Below are 23,268 nucleotides of genomic sequence, written 5' to 3'. Positions count from 1 at the left end.
CTCATCAACGCTTTCTGCGTTTTGCAGTTCTGAGCCGACACTTCCAGTTCAGAGCCCTCCCGTTCGGGTTGGCTACTGCTCCGTGGACCTTCTCCAAAGTAATGGTGGTCATCGCGGCCTTCCTACGCAAGAAAGGAGTACAAGTCCATCCTTATCTGGACGACAGGTTGATCCGAGCCACCTCTTATGCAGAGTGCGGCAGAGCTTCAGACCGGGTGATTGCTCTTTTGAGCTCCCTGGGGTGGATCATCAACTGGGAGAAAAGCCAGCTGCGCCCGACTCAGTCCCTGGAGTATCTGGGAGTTCGATTCGACTCCCAAGTGGGCAGAGTGTTCCTGCCAGACAATCGGATTGTCAAGCTTCAGGCTCAGGTGGACAAGTTCCTAGCAGCCTCTCCTCTTCGGGCTTGGGACTATATGCAGCTGTTGGGCTCTATGACGGCCACGATGGAAGTAGTGCCCTGGGCCAGGGCCCATATGAGACCTATACAGCTCTCTCTGCTGCAGCGATGGACTCCAGCATCGGAGGATTACGCTGTGCGCCTTCCCTTGGATCCGGCGGAGCGCAAGGCGCTGAGCTGGTGGCTGAGGCCAGACAAGCTGTCCGCAGGAATGCCTCTTATGACCCCGGAGTGGGTTGTTGTCACGGCGGACGCCTCTTTGACGGGCTGGGGAGCCCACTACTTGGGAAGGACAGCGTAGGGGCTCTGGTCCCCTGCAGAGGCAAAGTGGTCTATCAACCTCCTGGAACTCAGAGCCATTCGGTTGGCGCCTTTGGAGTTTCTCCCGGTCCTGGCGCTGAAGCCAGTACGGGTCCGGTCGGACAATGCCACGGCCGTGGCCTATGTCAGTCGCCAGGGAGGTACCATGAGCGTCCCTCTAGCCAAGGAGGCCATGAAGCTATGCCTGTGGGCGGAAGCAAACCTGGAACAGCTGTCAGCGGCCCACATTGCGGGAGTCATGAATACTGCTCAGGCCTTCTTGGACATCACGAAGTGCTGGGGCCAGCCGAGCCTAGATCTGAGGGCGTCATCAGCCAATTGCCAAGTGCCGCGCTTGTTCAGCAGAGGACGGGACCCTCGATCTCTGGGAGTAGATGCTCTTCTCCAACAGTGGCCGACACAGGAGCTTCTCTATGTGTTCCCGCCTTGGCCCATGTTGGGCAGGGTGCTAGGCCGGGTGGCAAAGCATCCGGGCCAGATAATCCTGGTGAGTCCGGATTGGCCCAGACGTCCCTGGTATGCGGACTTGATCAGGCTCTCAGTGGACGGCCCTCTGTAGCTGCCAGCGTAGCGGGGCCTGCTGCATCAGGGTCTCGTGGTAATGGAGGATCCCTCCCCCCTTGGTCTTTCGGCCTGGCCATTGAGCGGCAGCATCTGAGGAAGAAGGGCTTCTCAGACAAGGTCATCGCCACTATGCTGAAAGCGAGGAAGCGCTTTACTTCTACTGCTTACGCCAGGGTTTGGCGTACCTTTGCATCGTGGTGTGAGGCAGGCTCCCTTTCTCCCTTCACTGCTCCAATTTCTTCAGTGTTGGCGTTCCTGCAAGAAGGTCTGGAGAAAGGCCTGTCACTCAGTTCCCTTAAGGTCCAGGTAGCGGCTCTTGCTTCAGGGGTCTCCTGAAGGGTGCTTCCCTGGCCTCGCAGCCAGATGTGGTACGCTTTCTCAAGGGAGTTAATCACCTGCGCCCTCCTCTGCACTCAGTGGTTCCTGCGTGGAATCTCAATCTGGTGCTAAGAGCCTTGCAGAAGCCACCTTGTGAACCCTTGTCGAGGGCATTTCTGAAAGACCTGACGTTGAAAGCAGTCTTTTTTGTGGCTATCACTTCAGCCAGAAGAGTTTCCGAGCTCCAGGCGCTATCATGTCGGGAGCTCTTTCTGCAGTTCACTGAGGCAGGAGTGTCTATTCGCACAGTGCCTTCCTTCCTGCCCAAGATTCTTTCTCGCTTCCATGTGAATCAGCAGCTCTGTCTACCCTCCTTTCGTAGGGAGGACTACCCAGAGGAGTGCTCTGCTCTCAAATATCTAGATGTGAGACGAGTCATCATCAGATACTTGGAAGTGACCAATGATTTCCGGTAGTCGGATCATCTGTTTGTGCTGTTCGCAGGTCCTCGTAAGGGTCTGCAGGTTGCCAAGCCTACAGTGGCACGATGGGTCAAGGAAACCATTGCAGCGGCTTATGTGGCTGCGGGGAAGGTGCCGCCTATCCAGCTGAAGGCTCACTCCACTAGAGCACAGGCGGCCTCGATGGCAGAGGCCGGGTCCGTCTCCTTGGAAGAGATTTGTAGGGCGGCAACTTGGGCATCGGCTCATACCTTCTCCAGACATTACCGCTTGACTGTGGCTGCTCGGGCGGAGGCCCGGTTTGGAGCTTCAGTGTTGCGGTCAGGGATTTCTATGTCCCGCCCTGGGTGAGTACTGCTTCGGTACATCCCACCAGTCTATGGATTGATCCGCATGATGATATGGAAGGTAAAATTAGGTATCATACCTGATAATTTTCTTTCCATTAATCATAGCTGATCAATCCATAGTCCCTCCAGATATCTGTACTGTTTATTTTCTGGTTGCATTTCAGGTTCAAGTTTAGTCTTCAGTTCCTGTTCAGGAGGACTTCGTGTTCAAGTCTTTTCCATTGGATTCTTCAGGAGTTGAGACGATTTTGTGTTACAGTGAGCTGCTGCATTCCTCTCCCCTCCGTTTTACGTGGCTGGATTGAGACCTAAATTCTGCCGGTGCTCCCTCCCGCTTCGTGCGGCTGTAGGGCAGCTTTGTACCCCTCCCGCTTCGGCGGTGTTAGTGTCAGTCAGCTCCTCCTGCGGTTGCGGTTGCAGGATAAGCCAGATCCCCCCGCATCAGCGGGTGTGGTGTCCCTCCCCCACTCCGCGGGGATGAGCTGGACGGATTCCCCTCCCCCACTTGTGTGGGGATGAGCTGGATTGATTTCCCTCCCCCGTTTCGGCAGTGGTGAGCTGGGCAGAGTGTCCCTTTGTGGGTGTAATTCTCTAAGTGCTGAGTCCTGCGGATGGAGCTTTGATATCGACATACTGAGGAGTTTCCGGCAGCACATGACCACATATAGGGAGGCAAAAGGATTGCTCTCTATCTCCACCTGCTGGTAGATGGACACAACCCACCAGTCTATGGATTGATCGGCTATGATTAATGGAAAGAAAATTATCAGGTATGATACATAATTTTACCTCTCACACTGTCTCTCGCATATGCACTTGCACACACACTCATTCTCACACACACACACACTCACACCCAGACTCACTCTCTCTCTCACACATACACACACTTGCACATTCACTGTCTCTCTCACACACAGTCACTCTCACATACACTCTCTCAAACATACACACTCCAAGGAAAACCTTGCTAGCGCCCGTTTCATTTGTGTCAGAAACGGGCGTTTTTTACTAGTTGATAATAAAGAAGGCTAAAACCACAGAAGCAAAAACTCATAGTAATAACTTTTCCAAGCACATCAGGAGCAAAAAGACTGTGAGGGAATCCGTAGGACCCATTAGATCGTCAAGGAGCAAAAGGGGCACTCAAGGATGACAAGGCCATAGTGGAGAGACTAAATGAATTTTTTGTTTATCATCGTCTGCTCCAGACCATTCCCAACGAGTGGGTAATATGCACTCCTACCAGCAGAGGGAGACTGAGAATTATTGAGTAGTGACAAATGTGTAAGGGGCTGTGCAACCCTGACCTGCTCAGTATTTCTCAGTTTCCCATTAGAGGTAGGTGAGTCTGTGCAGGCCTGCTCTTCTTTGGTTGGGTGTGCCATTTTTGGCCACATTTAGTAAGAAATGTTAGAATAGTATTTAAGGGATTACTTCAGGGGTGTCCTGGAGCAGATTTTGCTGCTGGTTAAAAAAAAAGAAAAGGCAAGAAACAGAATACAAAGGCAGTAGAAAAAAAAAAGTCTCGCTGGCCTCTGGCTTGGGCCCCTGCGCTTTTGGGGTTGTATACTCTGCTCTCCAGGTCTCCCCCCCCCCCCCCTTTCTTTCCCTCATACTCTCCTTTGGTGAGTGGTGTGCCTTGGCCTTCTCCCCCATTTACCTGGGAGAAGTTCCTTGAAGGGGGCCCATAGTTGGAACAAAGCACCGCTGATATTAAAAAAAAAAAAAAAAGACACTCTGGACTGGTTGCAACATGCTATCAGGCAGGAGAGCATCTTTTGTGGTGGAAATCTTGTGGCTGGACACCACTCTAGTACAGTTTGGCATGACCTCCCAGGGGGAGAAGGCATGTAGGTGTGCGGCCTGTTCTGCTCGGCAGATGGTCTCTGTGCACAGTGGTCTTTGCTGCGTGTGCGAAGAAGCAGAGACTGTGACAGGCGCTGACCCAGAATCAGGTGTCCCGGTGGCAAGGAGTGCTGGGAGGTTCCCCGGGAGTAAAGATGCTTCTCTCGGGGAACCTGCGCTTGTGGCGCTTCCGATGCCATTTTTGCGTGAATATCCACCATTTTGGGTCTAAGTGCTGCGGGAATGGACTTGAGAGAGGGATCGCCACTTCTTACCAGGCACGATGCCTTTGCGGTCCCCTCTCATTTTCCCCCCAAAATTTGTCCTATTACTTCATCAGGCTTATTGCATGGAGGGGTCTACCTGTGGAGGGTGTGGGAGAATCCCCGGGAACCAGGACCCAGGAAGGGTTGCTTGAGGTACCTGGGAGGGGGGCCCTTGGGGCCAAGAAGGCCCGCACTGCAGCTGGGGAGGATCTGGAGGAGGTGCTTTCCCTCAGGTCAGAGCTCCCATTCTCTGAGAATGTGGATCAGGAAGACACAGGGACACAGAGAGCCTGGGGGAGCCTCCTCAGGTGCCTATTTATTTATTTATTTGTTTGTTTGTTACATTTGTACCCCACATTTTCCCACCTATTCGCAGGCTCAATGTGGCTTACATGTTGCCGGAGAGGTGTTGGTAGACTCCGGAGTAAACAGTTACAGATACAAGGTTAAGTAGTGGTAGGAAAAGGTTCATGTGGTGGGAACCACATAAGGTTTATATGGTGGGTCCACATGATGGAAGTCAGGAGCAGATGGATTTGTTGGTGATCATAATGAACTGTGATGTTGTGGTGTCGTGAAGTGCATGTTTTTAAGTTGGGGTGGGAGGATATGCCTTTTCAAACAGGTGAGTTTTTAGTCTCTTCCTGAATTGGAGGTGATCGTATGTGGTTTTTACGGCTTTTGGTAGAGCATTCCACAGTTGTGTGCTGAAGTTGGAGAAATTGGATGCGTAGGTAGATTTGTACTTTAGTCCTTTGCAGCTTGGAAAGTTGAGATATAGGTATTTGCGAGCTGATGCGGTTGTGTTTCTGGTTGGTAGGTCAATCAAGTCTGTCATATATCCCGGTGCTTCACTGTAGATGATTTTGTGAACCATAGTGCAGATTTTGAAGGCGATACGTTCTTTGGGAGACAGTGTAGTTTTTTGCGTAGGGGTGTTGCACTTTCAAATCGTGTTTTTCCGAAGATGAGTCTTAGCGCCGTATTTTGAGCGGTCTGAAGTTTGCTAGAGATATGTTCTTTGCATCCCGCATAAATTCCATTGCAATAGTCAGCATGGCTTAGCACCATCGATTGTATCAAGTTGCGGAATACTTTCCTCGGGAAGGATTGTTTCACACATTTGAGCTTCCACATTGTGAAGAACATTCTGTTTGTTGTGGATTTTACTTGGCTCTCTAGTGTTAGGTAGCGGTCCAATGTTACACTGAGGATTTTAAAGCTGTCTGAGACTGGGAGGGTGTGATCTGGGGTTGTGGGGTTGTCCGTGCTGTATTGGGATGAGAGGATGAGACGGTGGGTTTTTTTATTGTAGAGTTTAAGTTGAAATGCTTTAGCCCATGCGTCCATGAAGTTTAGACCAGTCTTGATTTCATTGGTGATTTCTGTCGGTGGATTTGTCTGCATAGATGAAAGGGTTAAGGCCATGGTTGGATAGGGTCTTTGCTAGTGGGGTCATCATTAAGTTGAAAAGGATCGGCGATAGTGGTGATCCTTGTGGTACTCTACAGTCAGCTTTCCAAGATGATGATATGCTTGATTTTAAATTTACTTGATATGTTCATGTGGTTAGGAAACCTTCAAGCCATTTGAGTATATTTCCTCCAATCCCGATCTTGTCAAGTACTCTCATTAATATGTTGTGGTTTACCATGTCGAATGCACTGGACATGAAGAATTGGAGGAGGAGTATGTTGTTACCTATTGCTATTCGTTGCTTGAATTTGGCTAGGAGAGTGATTAGTTCTGTTTCAGTACTATGTAGAGGGTGAAAGCCTGACTGTAATTCATGTAGTATTGAGAATTTGTTTATGTAGTCTGTGAGTTGTTTGGTCACCATGCTTTCCATCATTTTGATTGACAGCTGGATGGATGCTACTGACCGGTAGTTGGTGATTTCATTTGCTTTTTTCGAGGTGTCTTTTGGTATCGGGGTGAGTTGCCATGTTCCTTCGGTAAGAGACCTTGCTGGAGCAGATAGTTTAGGTGGGATGTGAGATCTTCTGTGAAGAGGGCAGGGGCGGATTTCAGTAGGTAGTTGGGGCAGGTATCTAGTTTGCAGTGGGTGTTGGCTAACCTACTGAGCGCTTGTGCTATTGTGTCAGTGTTTAGTGGGGTTAAGTTCAGCCAGATGCGGTCAGTTGGGTATTTGCCTATGGATGGGTCGAGGAAGTTTTCGATGTCGGAGTTGTTTTTGGGGTAACGTGTCGAGTAGGTTTACTATTTTTTTGTTGAAGTACTTAGCAAGTTTGTCTGCAGATGGGATGTCTGTGCTAGTAGCGGTGATTGGGTTGGTATCCAGTAGTTTGTTCACGAATTGGAATAGTTTCTTCGTATCTTTGTAGTCTAATCCTATTTTAGTCTTGTAGTAAGGTCTTTTGGTCCATCTTATTGCTTATTTGTATTTTCTTTGTGTTTGTTTCCATGTATTGAGTGCATGTTCATCTTTTGATTTTTGCCATGCTCGTTCAAATTTTCTGGTTTGTGTTTTTAGTATTTTCAGTTCATTGTTGAACCATGGTATCAAGTTATGCTTGCGTATGGATCTTGTTCGTAGTGGTGCTATTTCATCTAATATGTGTTTGCATCTTTTGTCCCAATCCGAGAGGTAGTTTAGGGATTCTGTTTGTGCTGTCCATTCATTGTTGTATATCAGTTGCCAGATTGTTTTCGTGTCGATATGTCCTCTTGTTGAGTATGTTGAGTGTTCTTGGGTGGTGTTCTCCCTTCCTTCTCCAGTGTAGGGATAAGTTTAGTTTGTAATGATCAGACCAGGGGGTTTCTGACCATTTGATATCTGTTATTACTAGGTTCTGGTCTGTAGCAGTTTTGCGTGAAATGAGATCAAGTGTATAACCTTTAATGTGGGTTGCTTGCATTCGTGACCATTTAAGGTCCCATAGTTGGAGGAACTCCTTACATTCTCGAGCATTACTTAAGTTTGGGTCTTCTAAGTGGAGGTTGATGTCTCCTAGTATAAGTACATTGGAATTGGATGCGCATGTGTTTGAGATGAAAGCCATAAGGTTGGTCTGGCCTTCGTTCCAGTTCCCTGGGGATCTGTAGAACAGGACACAGTTTAAATCATTGCATAGGGTTTTGTTATAGATTCTGATTGAGGCGATTTCGAGTTGGGGTATAATGGATACGGGAGTGGTTTCGGTATTAAAATGAGATCGGTAGGTTAGTGCTATGCCTCCGCCTCTTTTTTTTCTCTCTGGTCCAGTGTGTGATTTTGTAACCAGGGGGACATAGGTCTAGGATTATAGGGTCTTTTGATCGTGGATCCAGGTTTCGCTGATGAAGAGTTGGTCGAGGTTTTCTGCCATGATCCAGTCTGTTAAAATTGTTTTGTTTACTGCTGATCTGGCATTGATGTAGCCCACTTGGATTGGTAGGTATGGGTCTGCTGTGTTTTGTGTTGTGTGGACTTTTATTAGTTGTCGCTTCTTTGTTGGGGTGTTCTTGTTTGAGCACTTCTTTGCGCTTTGTGTTGTTTGTCCACTATTTGGTATTCTACCTCCGTTTAGCTATGGGGGAGGATCCTTCAGTTCCAATTTTTAGGTGGCAGAAGTTGCCAGCTTTGTTGGCAGAGGTCCTATGAGCTCTCAAATTGTCTGAAGACCCTCCTCAGGTGTCTCAGAAGGGCGACCCACTGTTAAAGGGGGGTGCGCCGGCCCTCCCAGACCTTTCCATATCACGAGGATTTGCGGGAGTTGGTGGAGGGTGAGTGGCGGATGCCAAGTTCGCCCTTACATATTGGTCGGGCTCTACTTTATCAGCTCCCTATGTTGGACCTGGAGTCTTTCAGGGTCCCTAAGGTGGATCTTCTGGTGACAGCATTCACCAAGAAGACAGCTATTCCTGTGGAGGGTGGAGTGGCCCTTAAGAACCCCCGGGATTGTAGAATGGAGGCTCTACTGAAACGCTTGAGGTTTCAGCCATGGCATTAAAGGCAGCCATTTGTGGGGGTTACATGGCGCGGGCTGCTTCTGGTGGGCTGAGCGCCTCCTGGATGCACCGTCTGCATCCTCCTTGCAGGTGTCTTCAGATGTCATTAACTTGGAGTTGGGCACAACCTTTTGGATGCTGTCTATGACTTTGTCCACATGTCTGCAAAGAACCTGGCTCTAGTGGTTGCAGAAAGGTGATTTCTGTGGCTCCGGAATTGGTCGACAGACATGGCCTCCGAGGTTCTTTTGAGTCGGCTTCCATTCCAGGGCAAATTGCCCTTTGGGGATGAGCTGGAGACGGTGGTGAAGAGCTTGGGTAAATCCAAGGTACCTCAGCTCCTGGAGGACTGGTGCCGCTTAGCTCCCTGTTCGGTGGGTTGGGGACATCTGATGGAGCTTTGCAGATATCAGCCAGGTTGAGGGGCTGGTTCCCAGCATAGTCATTACTGAAGTAGAGTTCGGCCTTTTCAGTCCTTTCTTTCCTTTCAGGGCAACATGTGAGAAGGTGTGGGGGGACCTTCGGAAGGGCTTGAGGTTCCAGAGCTTCCCAGTGAGGGTGCGGGGCCCAGCCTCTGGTAGTGCCCATTGGTGGCGGGTTGCAGCTGTTTTACCAGAGTTGGGCCCGCATGACAAATCAGTAGGTCCTAGACATTATCAGGGACGGCTACGCGCTGCAGTTTCGTTGTCCTCTTCCAAATGCTTTCCTCATCTCTCCCTGCAAGTCTCCAGTCAAGATGGCAGCTGTCCTGCAAACCCTGGAGAGGCTTTTGGCCCTGAGGGCAGTGATCCCAGTATCTCCACACGAACGATGTTCTGGAAGGTATTCCATTTATTTTGTGGTGCCCAAAAAGGAGGATTCCTTGTGCCCTATCCTCAATCTCAAGGGGATGAATCGGGCTTCACGTGTTTCTCCCTTTCGCATGGAGACCCTTCATTCAGTGATAGTAGTGGTGCAGCTGGGAGAGTTTCTGACCTCCCTAGATCTGTCAGAAGCGTACCTTCATATTCCAATTCTTCGGGAACATCAGTGTTTTCTCCGGTTGGCAGTCTTTGGGGAACACTACCAGTTTCGGGCAATGCCCTTCGGCTTGGCTACTGCGCCACAGAACTTCTCCAAGGTGATGGTGGTGGTGACAGCTCACCTTAGGCAGGAGGGCATTCTTGTGCACCCCTACTTGGACAACTGGCTGATAAGAACAAAGTCCATCAAGGAGAGCCGCACAGCCATGGCTGTGGTGGTTCAACTGCTTCTACCTCTGGGTTGGATTGTCAGTGTGGCCAAAAGTTCTCTTTCTTCAAGTCAGTCGTTGGAATATCCGGGGGTTCATTTCGATACGCGGGATGGTATGGTGTGCCTCCTGGAAGCACGAGTCATCGGCTTCTCGTAGTCAAGGATCTGTCCGCTTGGGAGATGCTCCAGGTCCTCAGTTCCATGGCGGCGACAATCGAAGTGGTTCCATTGGGCGAGGGCTGACATGGGGCCTCTTCAGTCTGCTCTCTTGACACATTGGTCCCCTCAGTCAGATGCACTCTCTTGCAGGGTGCAGATTCGCAGGGCAGTGCGCCTCAGTGCATCTGAGTTGGGGCATGCCTCTGGACCCTCTGGACTGGGTGCTGGTGACTGCAAACACCAGTCTCTTCGAGTGGGGAGCCCATTGTCCGGGGCAAGTTACCCAGGGCTGCTGCTCAGAAGAGGAGTCCCGCAGGTCAATCAACTGTCTGGAGACTCGGGCGATATGTCTCACCCTGTTGGTCTTTCAATGGTTGATTCATTTCCAGGGTGTTCATGTGCTCTTGGACAATGTGCCCGCAATAGTTTGTCAGTCACCAAGGGGGTACCAAGAGCCCTCTGGTGCGAGAAGCAGCCCTGATCATTGCCTGGGCGGAGCAGAATCTATGGTTGCTGTCCGGCGCATGTGGTAGGCTCTGCCAATCTGGTGGCAGATTATCTCAGTTGCCATAATCTGGATCTTAGGGAGCAGAGTTTGGCTCCCTTTGCGTTTCAACTCATTGTCGACAGGTGTGCTCCTCTGATCATAGATCTCATGGCCCCCAAGGTTCTTCAGTTGTCAAAAGGAACTGTTGTCAGAGGGTCTGGATGCGTTGGCTCAGCCCTGACTACTATTTGTGTTCCCTCTGTGGCCGCTCATCGGTCAAGTTCTGCAGCACATTCAGGGTCACGGCAGTCGAGTAGTTCTGGTGGCGCCCGACTGGCTGCGCCGGCTGTGGTATGCTGATCTGGTTCAGTTGCAGATGTGTGATAGGATTCATTTTCCCTTAGAGGCTGGTCTGCTGTAGCAGGGTCCTGTTCTCATAATAACATAGTAGATGACGGCAGAAAAAGACTTGCACGGTCCATCTAGTCTGCCCAACAAGATAAACTCATATGTGCTACTTTTTGTGTATACCTTACCTTGATTTGTATCTGCCATTTTTAGGGCACAGACCGTAGAAGTGTTGCCCAGCACTAGCCCCGCCTCCCCCCACCGGCTCTGCCACCCAATCTCAGCTAAGCTTCTGAGGATCCATTCCTTCTGAACAGGATTTCAGAGTTGCAGGCTCTATCGTGTTAGGATCCTTTTCTGGTTTTCTGTAAAGAGAAGGTGTCTTTGTGGCCAGTTCTGTCCTTTTTGCCCAAGGTAATTTCTGCTTTTCATGTTAATCAGTCTATTTCTTTTGCCATCCTTTTTGCGGGAGGAGTCTCCTTCTTCCTTATACAGGCTTGATGTCTGTAGGGCACTGAAGTGTTATGTTCGCTGGATGGTGGAGTTTCATAAGTCGGATCATCTTTTTGTTATGTTTGGCGGTCCCGGAAAGGGGAGGCGTCGTCAAAGGCCTCCAGCACTTGCTGGATTAAGGAGGCTTTGGCATCCACTTATCTATTGCAGGGTAAGGATGCGCCTGCCATGTTGCGGGTGCATTCTACATTCGCTCAGGCCTCCTCTTTGTACAGAGCATTCTCTTATTCCTCAGCAGGCCATTTGCTAGGCGGCAGCTTGGTTGTCTGTTCATTCCTTTGTCTGGCATTACCAGTTGGATGTTCAGTCCCAGCAGGATGCTTCTTTTGGGGCTTCTGTGTTGGTCTGGGGAATTAGTGAGTACTGCTTTGTACTTCCCACTCGGGAATGGTCTGGAGCAGACGATAAAGAAGGAGAAATTTGATCTCACCTGCTAATTTGCTTTCCTTGAGTCTCTCCAGACCATTCCCAAACCCTGCCCGGGAGGTGTGTGTCACCTTGGTGGGGTGGTGGATTGCCTGATGCTTCTAGGGCTGCAAGCGGCTACTGTGATGATGCAGTCTCGTTTGGTTGGATGTCTGGTGCTCTCTTCCTTTTGGGGGGTTCCTGAAGGGAGTTTAGTTATGTTTTCTGTTTCTGGGTTTTTGTGATTCTTCTATGGTGCTTGGCTATTCGAAATACTGAGCAGGTCAAGGTTGCACAGCCCCTGGTAGGAGTGCATATTACCCACTCGTCAGAAATGGTCTGGAGACACTCAAGGAAAGCAGATTAGCAGCAGGTAAGATCTAATTTCTCCTTTCTGTCTTTACTGAAGATGTGAGAAATCTACCTGTACCAGAAATGGTTTTCAAGGGTGACAGTGTGGAGGAACTGAAAGAAGTCTCAGTGAACGTGGAAGTGTACTGAGCCAAATTGACAAATTAAAGAGTAAAACAAAAACACCTGAGCTGGATGGTATGCAACCCAGGGCACTTTTACCTCTAAGCTGAGTGGGTGTCCTCCAGCTGTATTGCTACCAGTAGGGTGTGGTGCTTCAATATTGTGTTTTCAGTCTTTAGAGACAGGCTGTTTCCCTAGAGTCCTGCAGAACTTGCCTGTCCTTCACTATTCAAAATGTGATAGCACCCCGCTCTAGCAAGACTGTAGATGGACTCCTCAGCTTAGAGGGGGCAGTGCTCCAGGGTAGTGAAAGTATTCACATGAAATTACTGATCTGCTGTTAGATATCTGTAACTGTTAAAAGAATTTACCAATACTTACGAATACCACGAGACCAAATCAGGCTTAAAGCACTTTATTACTTGCAATGGGAGAACATTCAGGAGATTAATCCAGCACACACAAGCAGAAGGTTGTTGTCTAATTCTATACAATTAACCAAGTCATTATATACCTTCTTTCACCATTAGATCAATTCCAATTATCTATTCCCTTATATGGTCAATCTGCCTACCTTCCCATCTACATTTCTCCATGTCTTACCTCATCCTCCACATGCATCATTATTTTTCATTTTCCCAGTAACCTCCTTTTGGATGAATTTCATGACCTATACAATTAGTACATTCCTCAGCGACCCTCCAGACCGGTCAAGACGCGTGGGTTATGTACTCCTACCAGCAGAGGGAGACTGAGAAAACACTGAGCTTTGAACACTGCCTATATAACCTGTGCAGAACCTACAGTAGCCAGTATTTTCTCAGTCTCAGCAGAGGTAGAAGGACAGCCTGTGCAGTCTTCAATAGTCTGGTGAGGTAGCCTTGATTTTAGGGATAAAGGATTTTGGGTTTTCCTTCAAGAGGTTTCTATCCTTTAAGTACCCTGTACGTGGTTTGCCAAAAAAAAAAAAAAACATGCAGCACTATCAGACCTTCTAAGCTTGGATAACCATGTGTTATAAGCTTAGCCAAAAGCATGTCTAAGAACAAACCCAGAGTTTTTAAAGTGTAGATCTCAAGCCAAGATAAGCCGTGAACAAATCTATATTTTTTTGTTTGTACTGTTGCAGGTGAGGTCTTTACCAACATGGGGCGGGGGGGTGGGTCATATGGCTGGCCTCGGGGAGGTTAAAGCTGTCTTCCTTTGCCTGCAGAAAGGAACAGTGTCCTGAATAGTGTTTAGGCCATAGCCGCAGACTCACATAGTAGCGCAGCTCGGGCACCCAAGACGATCCTTGGGGCGCATTGCAGAGGTAGACCCTGCATAGATCAGTCAGTGGGTTGGTGACCTCTATTCAACATGTAGTGGCAGTTTGCAAACCCACGAGTTGCAGATATAAGCAAGGGAAAAGCAGCTATCTTGGGCAGCTTTCGGAAGTAACTCTGGTCTCCGAATCTTTACCAGAGCAGACTGGCTGGCTGCCTGCCTGTCTTAGTTGTTAATTCTTAAAGGAATGTTCTGTCAGTTTGTTAGTAGTCTTGACAGGAATACCTGAGAACAGGGATTTCATTGTTCTTGGAGTTGGGAGTACTTTCACAAGTCCTTTTATTTGTGGCACTGTAAAATAATTCACAGGCAGATGATCAAAAGCCCCGCGCTGTTCCGAACAGCACTCTAAACTAGTGCTGGAACAGTGCGGGGCGCTATTAGACCTATGATCAGAGATAATGCATGCAAATTTAAGCAGCGCAATTATCTCTGATCATGGGGTACAAGTGCGGGCAAATTGTGCCGAGCATATGCTCAGCACAATCCTCCTGCACTTGTTTGACAGGTCTGGGCTATCAGAAGCCCAAACCTGTCAAATACAGGGGCTTGAGGTCCATGGGACCACCAGGCCCTGACTACCCCTGCCCCGAGCAACGGGGGCTAGTGGTCCGGCGGACCTCCAGTCCCCCCCGACGATCCCATCCTTCCAGGTTCAGGGAGGGCTGGAGATCTGGTGCCATTGTGTCCCCTTCTTGTTGGCAACTATGCTACAGATCCCTCTACGTTGAGGAACAGTGAAACTGCTTCCAAAATTGCTGGAGAACCAGAATCCTGTTACTTCAGCTTGAAACCTTGATCGGTAATAGCTGTGCAGCCAGGAGAACAACAGCCTTGTCATCAATTTTCTTTAATTTAAAAACTGAAAATGGGGATACTGTAGCGGGGCTCCCTTTTAGGAGGTTCCCTAGTATTTGCATACATTTTACTTATATGTATAGTTGCTTTGGTATTTGCATACTGACTAGTTTCAGGATGCACCACATCTTATACTGGTGATATCACTGTAAAATTCAGCTTTCTTGCCTCCATCTGCTGGTAAGGTGGCATAACTCATCAATCTGGAGTGGTCTAGCAAGATTCAAGGAAAGGAAACAGGTAAAAACAAATATCACCTTCCCTATCTTTTCAATGACTACTTTATCCATCTTAAAACTGTTGAGTGATTTCTTGCAGTATACTGAGATCAACAAATGTTGAGGTATTTATTAAAGAAGAATACAATTCCTGTAATTTGTCAGTTACTTTGGAGCATTAAAGTGTTAGATGTAGTGGCTTTATTATTTATTTATTTGTTACATTTATACCCCACATTTTCCACCTATTTGCAGACTCAATGTGGCTTACAAGTAACCGTAAAGGCATTTGCCGTTACGGTTGGTAACAAATACAAGATTGTGTTGTGATCAGATGAGGTAGATGTGATTCAGGCGTCATTGGGTTAAGGGGAATGATGATAGTAGGTTGTCCAGTACAATCCTTGATTATGTTGTGTTGCTGGGTGTGGGGAGTTATGTTGGATCGGAGGAATAGGCTTTTAGTATTACTGTTATAATTACAAGATCGATTAAGGTAACTAATCACTTAAATAGGCAAGTTGCCACATGTCTTTTTGATGAGGGATAATTTTGACTTCTTCTCTGTGCTTTGGGTGATAGGAATGCTGCCTCCGAAACAGTTGCTGAGAAGAGATCAGATGGATGGATCTACAGTTGGCCCAGAGTCATTTGAGCATGTTGCTCGCCCATTGAGGGAACACAGTGTCCCCCCTTCAGAGCCTCGAGTTGTATGGGGGTCAGACCCTTATCCTCATGCAGAGCATTCTCATAAGCTGTCAGAGGATCCAGAGGACCTCAGGTGAGTTATATTTGAAATCAAGCCCTATTCCATTGGAGTCTAGCCACATTCTTAAATTAGTGTGGGGTTTTTTTTTCCAGATACTGACTAAATTTGGCTAAATAACTAGCTGTATTGAAGAGGGTAGAGGAAGATGATTAACATTGAAAAAAAATTGTAAGCAGGAGGACTGATATAAAAAGAGGCAGTGGAATATCTGCTTGCCCCTAGGAAAATGTGAGCAAATAGAATGCTATTTGATTATTAAATTAAAAATCTCTTTCCTTTAGGCCAGAAGCAACGACTGAGCAGGAGGGCCCTTCAGTTTATCCTTTGGATCACCAGAAGTTGGAGTCTCACCTGAAGCCTGACTTCATAGAGCAACAAGAAGCAGAAGTACACAGAGTGCGGAGCCAGTCTCCTGAAGACCTACAGATTCTCCAAGTGGATGAACCCAGTCCTACAGTACCAGCTGCACCTCCTGCTGCCAATTTTGAGCTTGAGAAGGTTAGGGCCCATGGTACTCAGGAAGATCTAGCAACCCTCACCGAAAGCCAGCCCACACTGAAGATAAATATTTTCCATGGCTCCAATCATTCTCTTAAGTCAGAGGAGTCCAGGACAGATCCCCAGCCTTGTGCTTCCAAAGTCAATAATAGGCTAGTGGAAACTTCTAAAGAGCCAACTGAGAGGCCAGAGGAAAAGCCTAAAAAGGAAAACTTTAACAACTTGAAATCTTCCGATGGACCCAAAATAGAAAAGCCATTCAAATCAAAATCAGAAACCAGGTGGGGCCCCCGACCAGGTTATAGCCGACGAGAGGACGGCAGTGATAGACCTATACGAAGGTCAGGTCCTATCAAAAAACCTGTGCTTCGAGACATGAAAGAAGAGCGCGAGCTTAGGAAAGAAAAGGAGGAAGAAAAGCTCACACATGAAAAAACCAGCAAATCTGAAAAGGTGGAAAAAAGGGAACTGCCAACTCAGCCACCCACCAAGCCAGAGCCAGAAAAACCTCCTGCAGAAAGCTCCTCTCCACTTAAAGTATCACACATTACACCACCATCTGGAGAGAAAGTGGACAGTATTTCAGAGACAACCATAAAACTTGTCAGTCAACCAACTGTGATCCCACATACACCCAAGGAAGAGAAATCAGAGAAAGTAGTCAACAAAGACCACATGACAGAAAAACCTCGCCCAGATATAAGGCCACTTCCATCAAGAAGAGAAAATGCTCTGCCGCCACCAAGAGGCTACCGGAGGGATACAAGGGATAGAGATTGGTTCACAGACCAGGGATACAGAGGAAGAGGCAGAGGAGAATATTATGCCAGAGGTCGCAGCTACAGAGGTTCTTATGGAGGGCGGGGTAGAGGTGGAAGAGGCCATCCTCGAGATTATCCACATTACAGAGACTCAAAGACTAGACTAGAACATGTGCCCCCTGGGCCACTTAGGCAGCGGGAGGAGAGTGAAACACGAAGTGAGAGCTCCGATTTTGAAATTGTCCCAAAACGACGTAGACAGCGTGGTTCTGAAACTGATTCAGACAGTGAAGGTCGTGAAAGTGTAAGTGATACACCACATTCAGATAAAGATAGCTTAATCAAAGGCAAACATCTGAGAGATACAAGAACGGATCCTAAAAAGTCTCCAAAGCCTTTGTCCTTCAAAGCAGATGGAAGTACCAAACCAGATATCCGACCCTCAGAGAGAAACTTCATCAGAGAGGATGAGACAAAGACTAGGCCTGGTTTCCTTCCAAGGGCGAGCCATCAAGACGTGGAAGAGGAGGAATGTTCAGACACGGAAGTAGAGAGCCTGGTGGACGACCACCACGACCCTCACCACTCAGGAGGTCAGGTTACAGAGACAATCAGTGGATACCAAGGCCTATTGATCAAAGAGCATCTGACTCTCTCAGATCAGAGGAGGGGGAACAAAGAAGGCACGAACACATTGGACCACCATTGGGTGACAAAAGGCCACCTCTGAAATTTGAGAGGAAGTTTGATCCTGCTAGAGAAAGACCTAGAAGGCAGAGACCTGCTCGGCCCCCTAGGCAAGATAAGCCTCCAAGGTTTAGACGACTAAAAGAGAAAGAGGCTGCAACAAAAATCAATGATGTGACCACTGGCTCACCTTTGAGCAGCACCATTAGTAATTCAGTACAAGAATCTGCTGTCACAGCCCTGGAGGTATCTGGCACCAAAACACCAGACCTGTCCAATCAGAACTCTTCAGATCAAGCAAATGAAGAATGGGAAACAGCTTCGGAAAGCAGTGACTTCAATGAACGACGCGAGAGAGATGAGAGAAAAATGGCAGCCACTACTGTGCAGACTACATCTAATGCCAAGGCCATTGACAGTACAACTGTGCCAAAACGAGAGATAGCAAAAAGAAGTTTCTCTAGTCAAAGGCCTGGGGTGGATCGGCAGAATCGCCGTGGCAATAGTGGGGTGCCCAAGACGGGCAGGAACTTTTCTGGACCACGTGGCGAAAGGCGGAGTGGAGCTTCTTCACAGCGAGGAAAGAGAGGGTAAGAATCTTTTTAACTCCAAAGTGCAAGTCCAGCGTAGGTAACTAAACTATACATTTTCTCTCTAGATTTTCTCATATTTGGATAAGAATATCTTTTTATCTAATGAACACATTGGAGTCCTGTAGCTGCAGGCCCTCTTTTCCAGCATACCTAGGTGATTCCTTTCCAAAAGCAAATGAAATTCCTATAGTGGTGAATTTGTTGGGATGACTGGTTTATTGAAATGTGCTGTCTTCATTAATTCTTTTCAGCAGTAAGAATTCATAAGATAGAGGTGCTGGGAGCAAAATATTACTCTTGGGTGGCATCCATGGACACTGCCTTTCAGTCCAAAAATTTCAGACCTAGGGTTTACTTATGAGCAGTGCCAGCACTGGATTTTGGAGGGGAAAGGATGCAACCAGTATAATTGGACCTCCTACCCACAAGGGGCCCCAACCCTGCCAGAAGTTGTACAGCCTACAGGCTTTGAGCCCCCTCTCAAGTTCTGCCCTGGGCCCAGTACTTCTAGTACCATTCTTGTTTGTGTATCCTGTATATGGATGATTCTTGTGCATATACAGTATTTCCCCTCTGCTCTTTAGTGGGTATACTTCTCTGAGCACTGATCAAATGGTTTTTACAATATAATATTTAATCTTATGTTGAATACCACTAATGGTTCTAAGCGGATTCCAATATTAAGCTGGCTATTACCAGGACATACAATACAACATAATAAAAATATACAGCTAAAATATGTCATCTTAAAAATTTGTTGGAGGGAAAGGGGGTGGGATTTGATATACCACCTTTCTGTGGTTACAATTAAAGCAGATTGCATATTATATATAGACACTTATGTTGTGCCTGGGGCAATGGATGGTTAAGTGACTTTCTCAAAGTCACAAGGAGTTGCAGTGGGACTCAAACCCAGTTACCTTGGTTCTCGGGCCACTGCAATAACCATTAGTCTACTCCTCTTCTCCACCTTCTGAAGAAGTGGAATGGTGCTGGACATTCCCCAAAGTGGATGCGCTGGTCATGAACAAGTAAGTTTCTAGTTTCTTACGAAAACACAATTTCTCTCCAATCTAAAATTTAAGAGAAGTGCATTCCATGTTTTTGTAGCCTGATGGGACAATATCAACTGAGCACACCTCCTATGTTTGATAACCTGTCACTGCTGGAGAATGCATGGTCACCTGACTTGCAGCACATAAACACTGACCATGGTAGGCCAAAAGTACATAATGACAAAACATATCTGGGAGACTGTCTATAAAGATACCTAAAAACTGCAGAACAGAACTTGAACAAAATGCAAGCCTGCACTGTAAGCCAATTTTGAAATAGGGTTATACTACATAAATCTTAACTGAGCTATCGGCTATCTGTTATTTTTCTTAGTAAACCTAGGCTTGGCCATAAATTAGGAAAACTGAGCGAACAAAGTTGGTGACTTATTCTGTGATGAGAGAGGTCAGGGAGAAAGCCTAGGCCTCATTCTTTGATACGACTGGCTTATTCTCAGCAATTAGATTTACACAGATTTTGCAATTTAAACGTTATCTTAAGACATACTTGTTAAAGCATTTATGTAATTTCAACCATATGAGATGACAGTTGTAAATTGAGTGTAATAGGAGATTATACTATTCACAGAGTTTTAATTCTTTTAATTTTGTATGTTAGTGTGTAACAATTTTTATTGATGACAAAGCATATTGAATATAATCATCAGCTATGAACATGCAAAATCAAGTGAAAAATAAGCACATGTGAATAACAGCATGATATCTGTCATGAAAACATTAGGTATTCATAGCTTCCTGCTCCTACCCAACCCTTACCGAACTCAACAAGAAAAGAAGATTTAAAAGAAAAAAAACCCAGAAACCATTTAAAAAACAAAAAAAAACAAATCCAAAGCGTGCACGGTATGGGGACTCCTCTTCAAAAAGAATACAGAAAGGAGCTTTCACCACCCCACCCCCTCAAAGGGAGAAAATAGAGTAGAACACAAAAGAAAGGTTCTCCTCCCTATCTCCCTCCTCTCTCCGCCCATCCTTCCCCTAAAATGTATTTACATAGTAACGTAGCAAATGACGGCAGATCAAGACCTGCACGGTCCATCCAGTCTGCTCAACAAGATAAACTAATTTTACAATTGTATTTGATACTTTATATGTATACCAGAGTTTGATTTGTCCTTGCCATTCTCAGGGCAAAAACTGTAGAAGAAGTTCTGATTCAAATGTTGAAGCCCCTTAAAATTTACACTCAAGCCTATCCATATCTATTCAGTCACGATCAGGGCGTAGACCGTAGAAGTCTGCCCAGCACCGGTTTTGCTTCCCAGTTACCGTCGTCGCTACCCAATCTCCGCTAAGATTCCGTGGATCAAACAGGATTCTTTTGTGTTTATCCCACGCATGTTTGAATTCTATTACTGTTTTCATCACCACCACCTCCTGCGGGAGGACATTCCACGTATCCACCACCCTCTCCATGAAAAAATAGTTCTTGACATTACTCCTGAGTCTGCCCCCCTTCAACCTCGATTCGTGTCCTATAGTTCTGCCGCCTTCCCATCTCCGGAAAAGGTCCGTTTGCGGATTAATACTTTTGAAATATTTGAACGTCTGTATCATGTCACCTCTGTTTCTCCTTTCCTCTAAGGTATACATGTTCAGGTCGGCAAGCCTCTTCTCGTACGGTTTGCAACACAAATCCCAGACTGTAAAGCGCTGTTCTAAATGTGGCAAGTGTAAATCAGCAGCGGGGCTCTGTAATTCGTGCTGTACAGACGGTAGAGCCGGCCCGAGCATGGCGAGCAGCGATCTTTTGCGCTCTGAGCTGGCAGCGGACGCCATTTTGGACTTTTCACATGGCACGGCCTCCGTTGCGACGGAGAGCCCTGAATCCGGGGGGGGGGGGGGGGGGGGGGGGAGTTGAGGCTGATAGCCCTGGGCAGGATCCGGGCGATCAGGGAGCAGTTTTCTCCCCTGATTTTGTTTTAATGCTGCATAGGGCATACATGCTTAAAAGAGCTCTTCCACAGGGTTCTTCGGAATCTCTGCCTGCCCCCCCCCCCCCCCGGTGGATCCTGGCCTTTTGGAGTTGGCTTTGCCTGTTTCTTATCCTCCTGATAAACGCAGAAGGGCTAATTCCCCTTCTGAGAGTGGCGCACCCCCCTTCCCCCCCCCCCCCCCCCCCCCTGGACAGGCTATGAGGATTCCGAGGGGTCTGGCAGAACTTCTTGGGCTGAGGAGCCAGAGTCGGGTGCAGAATTGCCACAGGAGCTTGATGATCCGTCTGCGGTGAGGATTTTCCACCGGGAGGAGCTGCCAGCGCTTATTTCAGATGCCTTACAAGCCCTCTCGATTGAAGATCCTGGGAGTGGCACAGTCTCCTCAGTTAATCCAAGGATGGCTAGTACCAGAAAGCCTGCTCGAGCCTTTCCTTTGCATGTCTCCATCCAAGAGCTTATTTCGGCTGAATGGGCTGACCCCGAGGGACCTTTGAAGGTTGCCAGGGCTATGGGGCAATTATACCCTCTGAGTGAGGAACATTTGGCTCGCTTTGCAATGCCTACAGTGGATGCCCTGGTCACGGCTGTGACAAAGAGAACTACCCTCCCTGTTGAAGGAGGTGTTGCCCTGAAGGATATTCAAGACCGCAGGCTTGATTCAGCTCTGAAGCGGTCCTTTGATTTGGCAGGTCTCACTGTTCGGGCGTCTGCATGCAGTTGTTATGCTGCTAGAGCCTGCCTGGCTTGGTTACAGCAGGCAGTGGAACAGCCCGGTGATGGAGCGGAGACCTTATCTGAAGTGGCTCCGCGGATGGAGTCGGCCTTGTCCTTTTTGGCTGACGCCCTTTATGATATGGTCAGAGCTTCGGCTAAACAAATGGTTGTAGCAGTGGCGGCTCGCCTCACTCTTTGGCTACGACATTGGGTGGCGGACATGGCCTCTAAGCAAAGGTTGGTGAAGTTGCCCTTTCAAGGCCTTCTGTTTGGTGAGGAGCTGGAAAACATTGTTAAAGGCATGGGGGGATTCCAAACCTCAGCGCTTGCCCGAAGATAGGCCGAAGCCTTCCTCTAAGGGTCAGGCGGTCCGCTCCTCTTACAGACCTCGCTTCCGTGAAGCTAGAAGGTACCGCCCGGGGCGTGCTGCTGGGTTCACTTTGCGTGCCCGCTTTCAGCAGAGAAACTCCTTTCGCTCGGACAAACGTTCCGCAGCTGCCGGTTCAAGGCCTGGAGTTCAGGGGCGACCCTCTCAATGGTGGTGCGCCGGCCCCCTCCTCGTTTCCTGTCATCGGAGGAAGACTTTTCCTCTTTTTCGAGGAGTGGGCCAAAATCTCCGCAGATCAGTGGGTCTTGGACCTGATCAGAGACGGATACCGAATAGAATTCGATGCCCCCGGTGAGAGACGTGTTTGTGGAGTCCCGATGCGGTTCTGCTGCCAAACGGGCGGCGGTAGAGGAGACTTTGCACAGTCTGTGCCGGATAGGGGCTGTGACCCCAGTGCCTCCCGCCGAACAAGGTCTAGGCCGCTACTCCATTGGTCAGAGCTTCGGCTAAACAAATGGTTGTAGCAGTGGCGGCTCGCCTCACTCTTTGGCTACGACATTGGTGCCACGAAAAGGCGGGTCTTTTCGCCTGATCCTGGACTTAAAAGAGCTGAACAAGTCCTTAAGAGTGCGGCATTTTCACATGGAAACCCTGCGCTCCGTCATTGCGGCGGTACAGCCGGGAGAGTTTCTCATGTCTCTGGACCTGAAAGAAGCTTACTTGCACATACCAATTTGGCCCCCGCACCAGAAGTTTCTGCGGTTTGCGGTGTTGGGAAAACATTTCCAGTTTCGGGCCTTGCCTTTTGGCCTCGCCACAGCTTCCCGAACCTTCTCCAAGGTAATGGTGGTAGTAGCTGCCTTTCTCAGGCGAGAGGGTATCTGGGTTCACCCGTACCTAGACGACTGGCTCATCAGAGCAGACTCAGAAAAAGAGAGTCGTCTCGCTACAGCCAGAATGGTTTTGGTCCTTCAATCTCTGGGCTGGGTCGTCAATATGGCCAAAAGTTACCTGACCCCCTCGCAATCTGTAGAATATTTGGGGGCCAGGTTCGACACAGCCTCGGGCTATGTGTTTCTTCCCGAGCAAAGGCGGTGCAAGCTTCAGAATCAGGTCCGTCTGCTTCTGAGGATGCCCAGCCCACGAGCTTGGGACATTGTCCAGCTGTTGGGATCGATGACGGCCACCTTGGAAGTGGTGCCATGGGCGAGAGCGCACCTGAGACCTCTACAGTATTCTCTACTTCAACGATGGTCTCCAGTATCTCAGGATTATCAGTGCAGACTTTCTTGGCTCCCTGCGGCCCGCCTCAGTATGGAGTGGTGGCTCTCGGACAGCATGTGGCGGCGGGGAATGCCGCTGGCGCTCCCTGATTGGTGCCTAGTGGTGACAGATGCCAGCCTGA

At 48.2% G+C, this 23,268-nt stretch overlaps 1 protein-coding gene across 1 annotated transcript in view; it reads left to right on the top strand.

Annotated features, from left to right (window-relative positions):
- The window catches only part of PRRC2C (proline rich coiled-coil 2C), a 458,438-nt gene that overhangs the window by 171,714 nt on the left and 263,456 nt on the right, over nt 1-23,268 (top strand). Inside the window, 3 exon segments of the mRNA XM_030208285.1 lie at nt 15,083-15,281; nt 15,551-17,025; nt 17,028-17,805. Coding sequence (XP_030064145.1) covers nt 15,083-15,281; nt 15,551-17,025; nt 17,028-17,805 — 2,452 coding nt within the window.

The sequence above is a fragment of the Microcaecilia unicolor genome, chromosome 6 (genome assembly GCF_901765095.1).
Source record: "Microcaecilia unicolor chromosome 6, aMicUni1.1, whole genome shotgun sequence".
Taxonomy (NCBI): Eukaryota; Metazoa; Chordata; class Amphibia; order Gymnophiona; family Siphonopidae; genus Microcaecilia; species Microcaecilia unicolor.
Note: the sequence above shows the minus strand (reverse complement) of the source record. Positions and strands in the feature narration are given on the sequence as shown.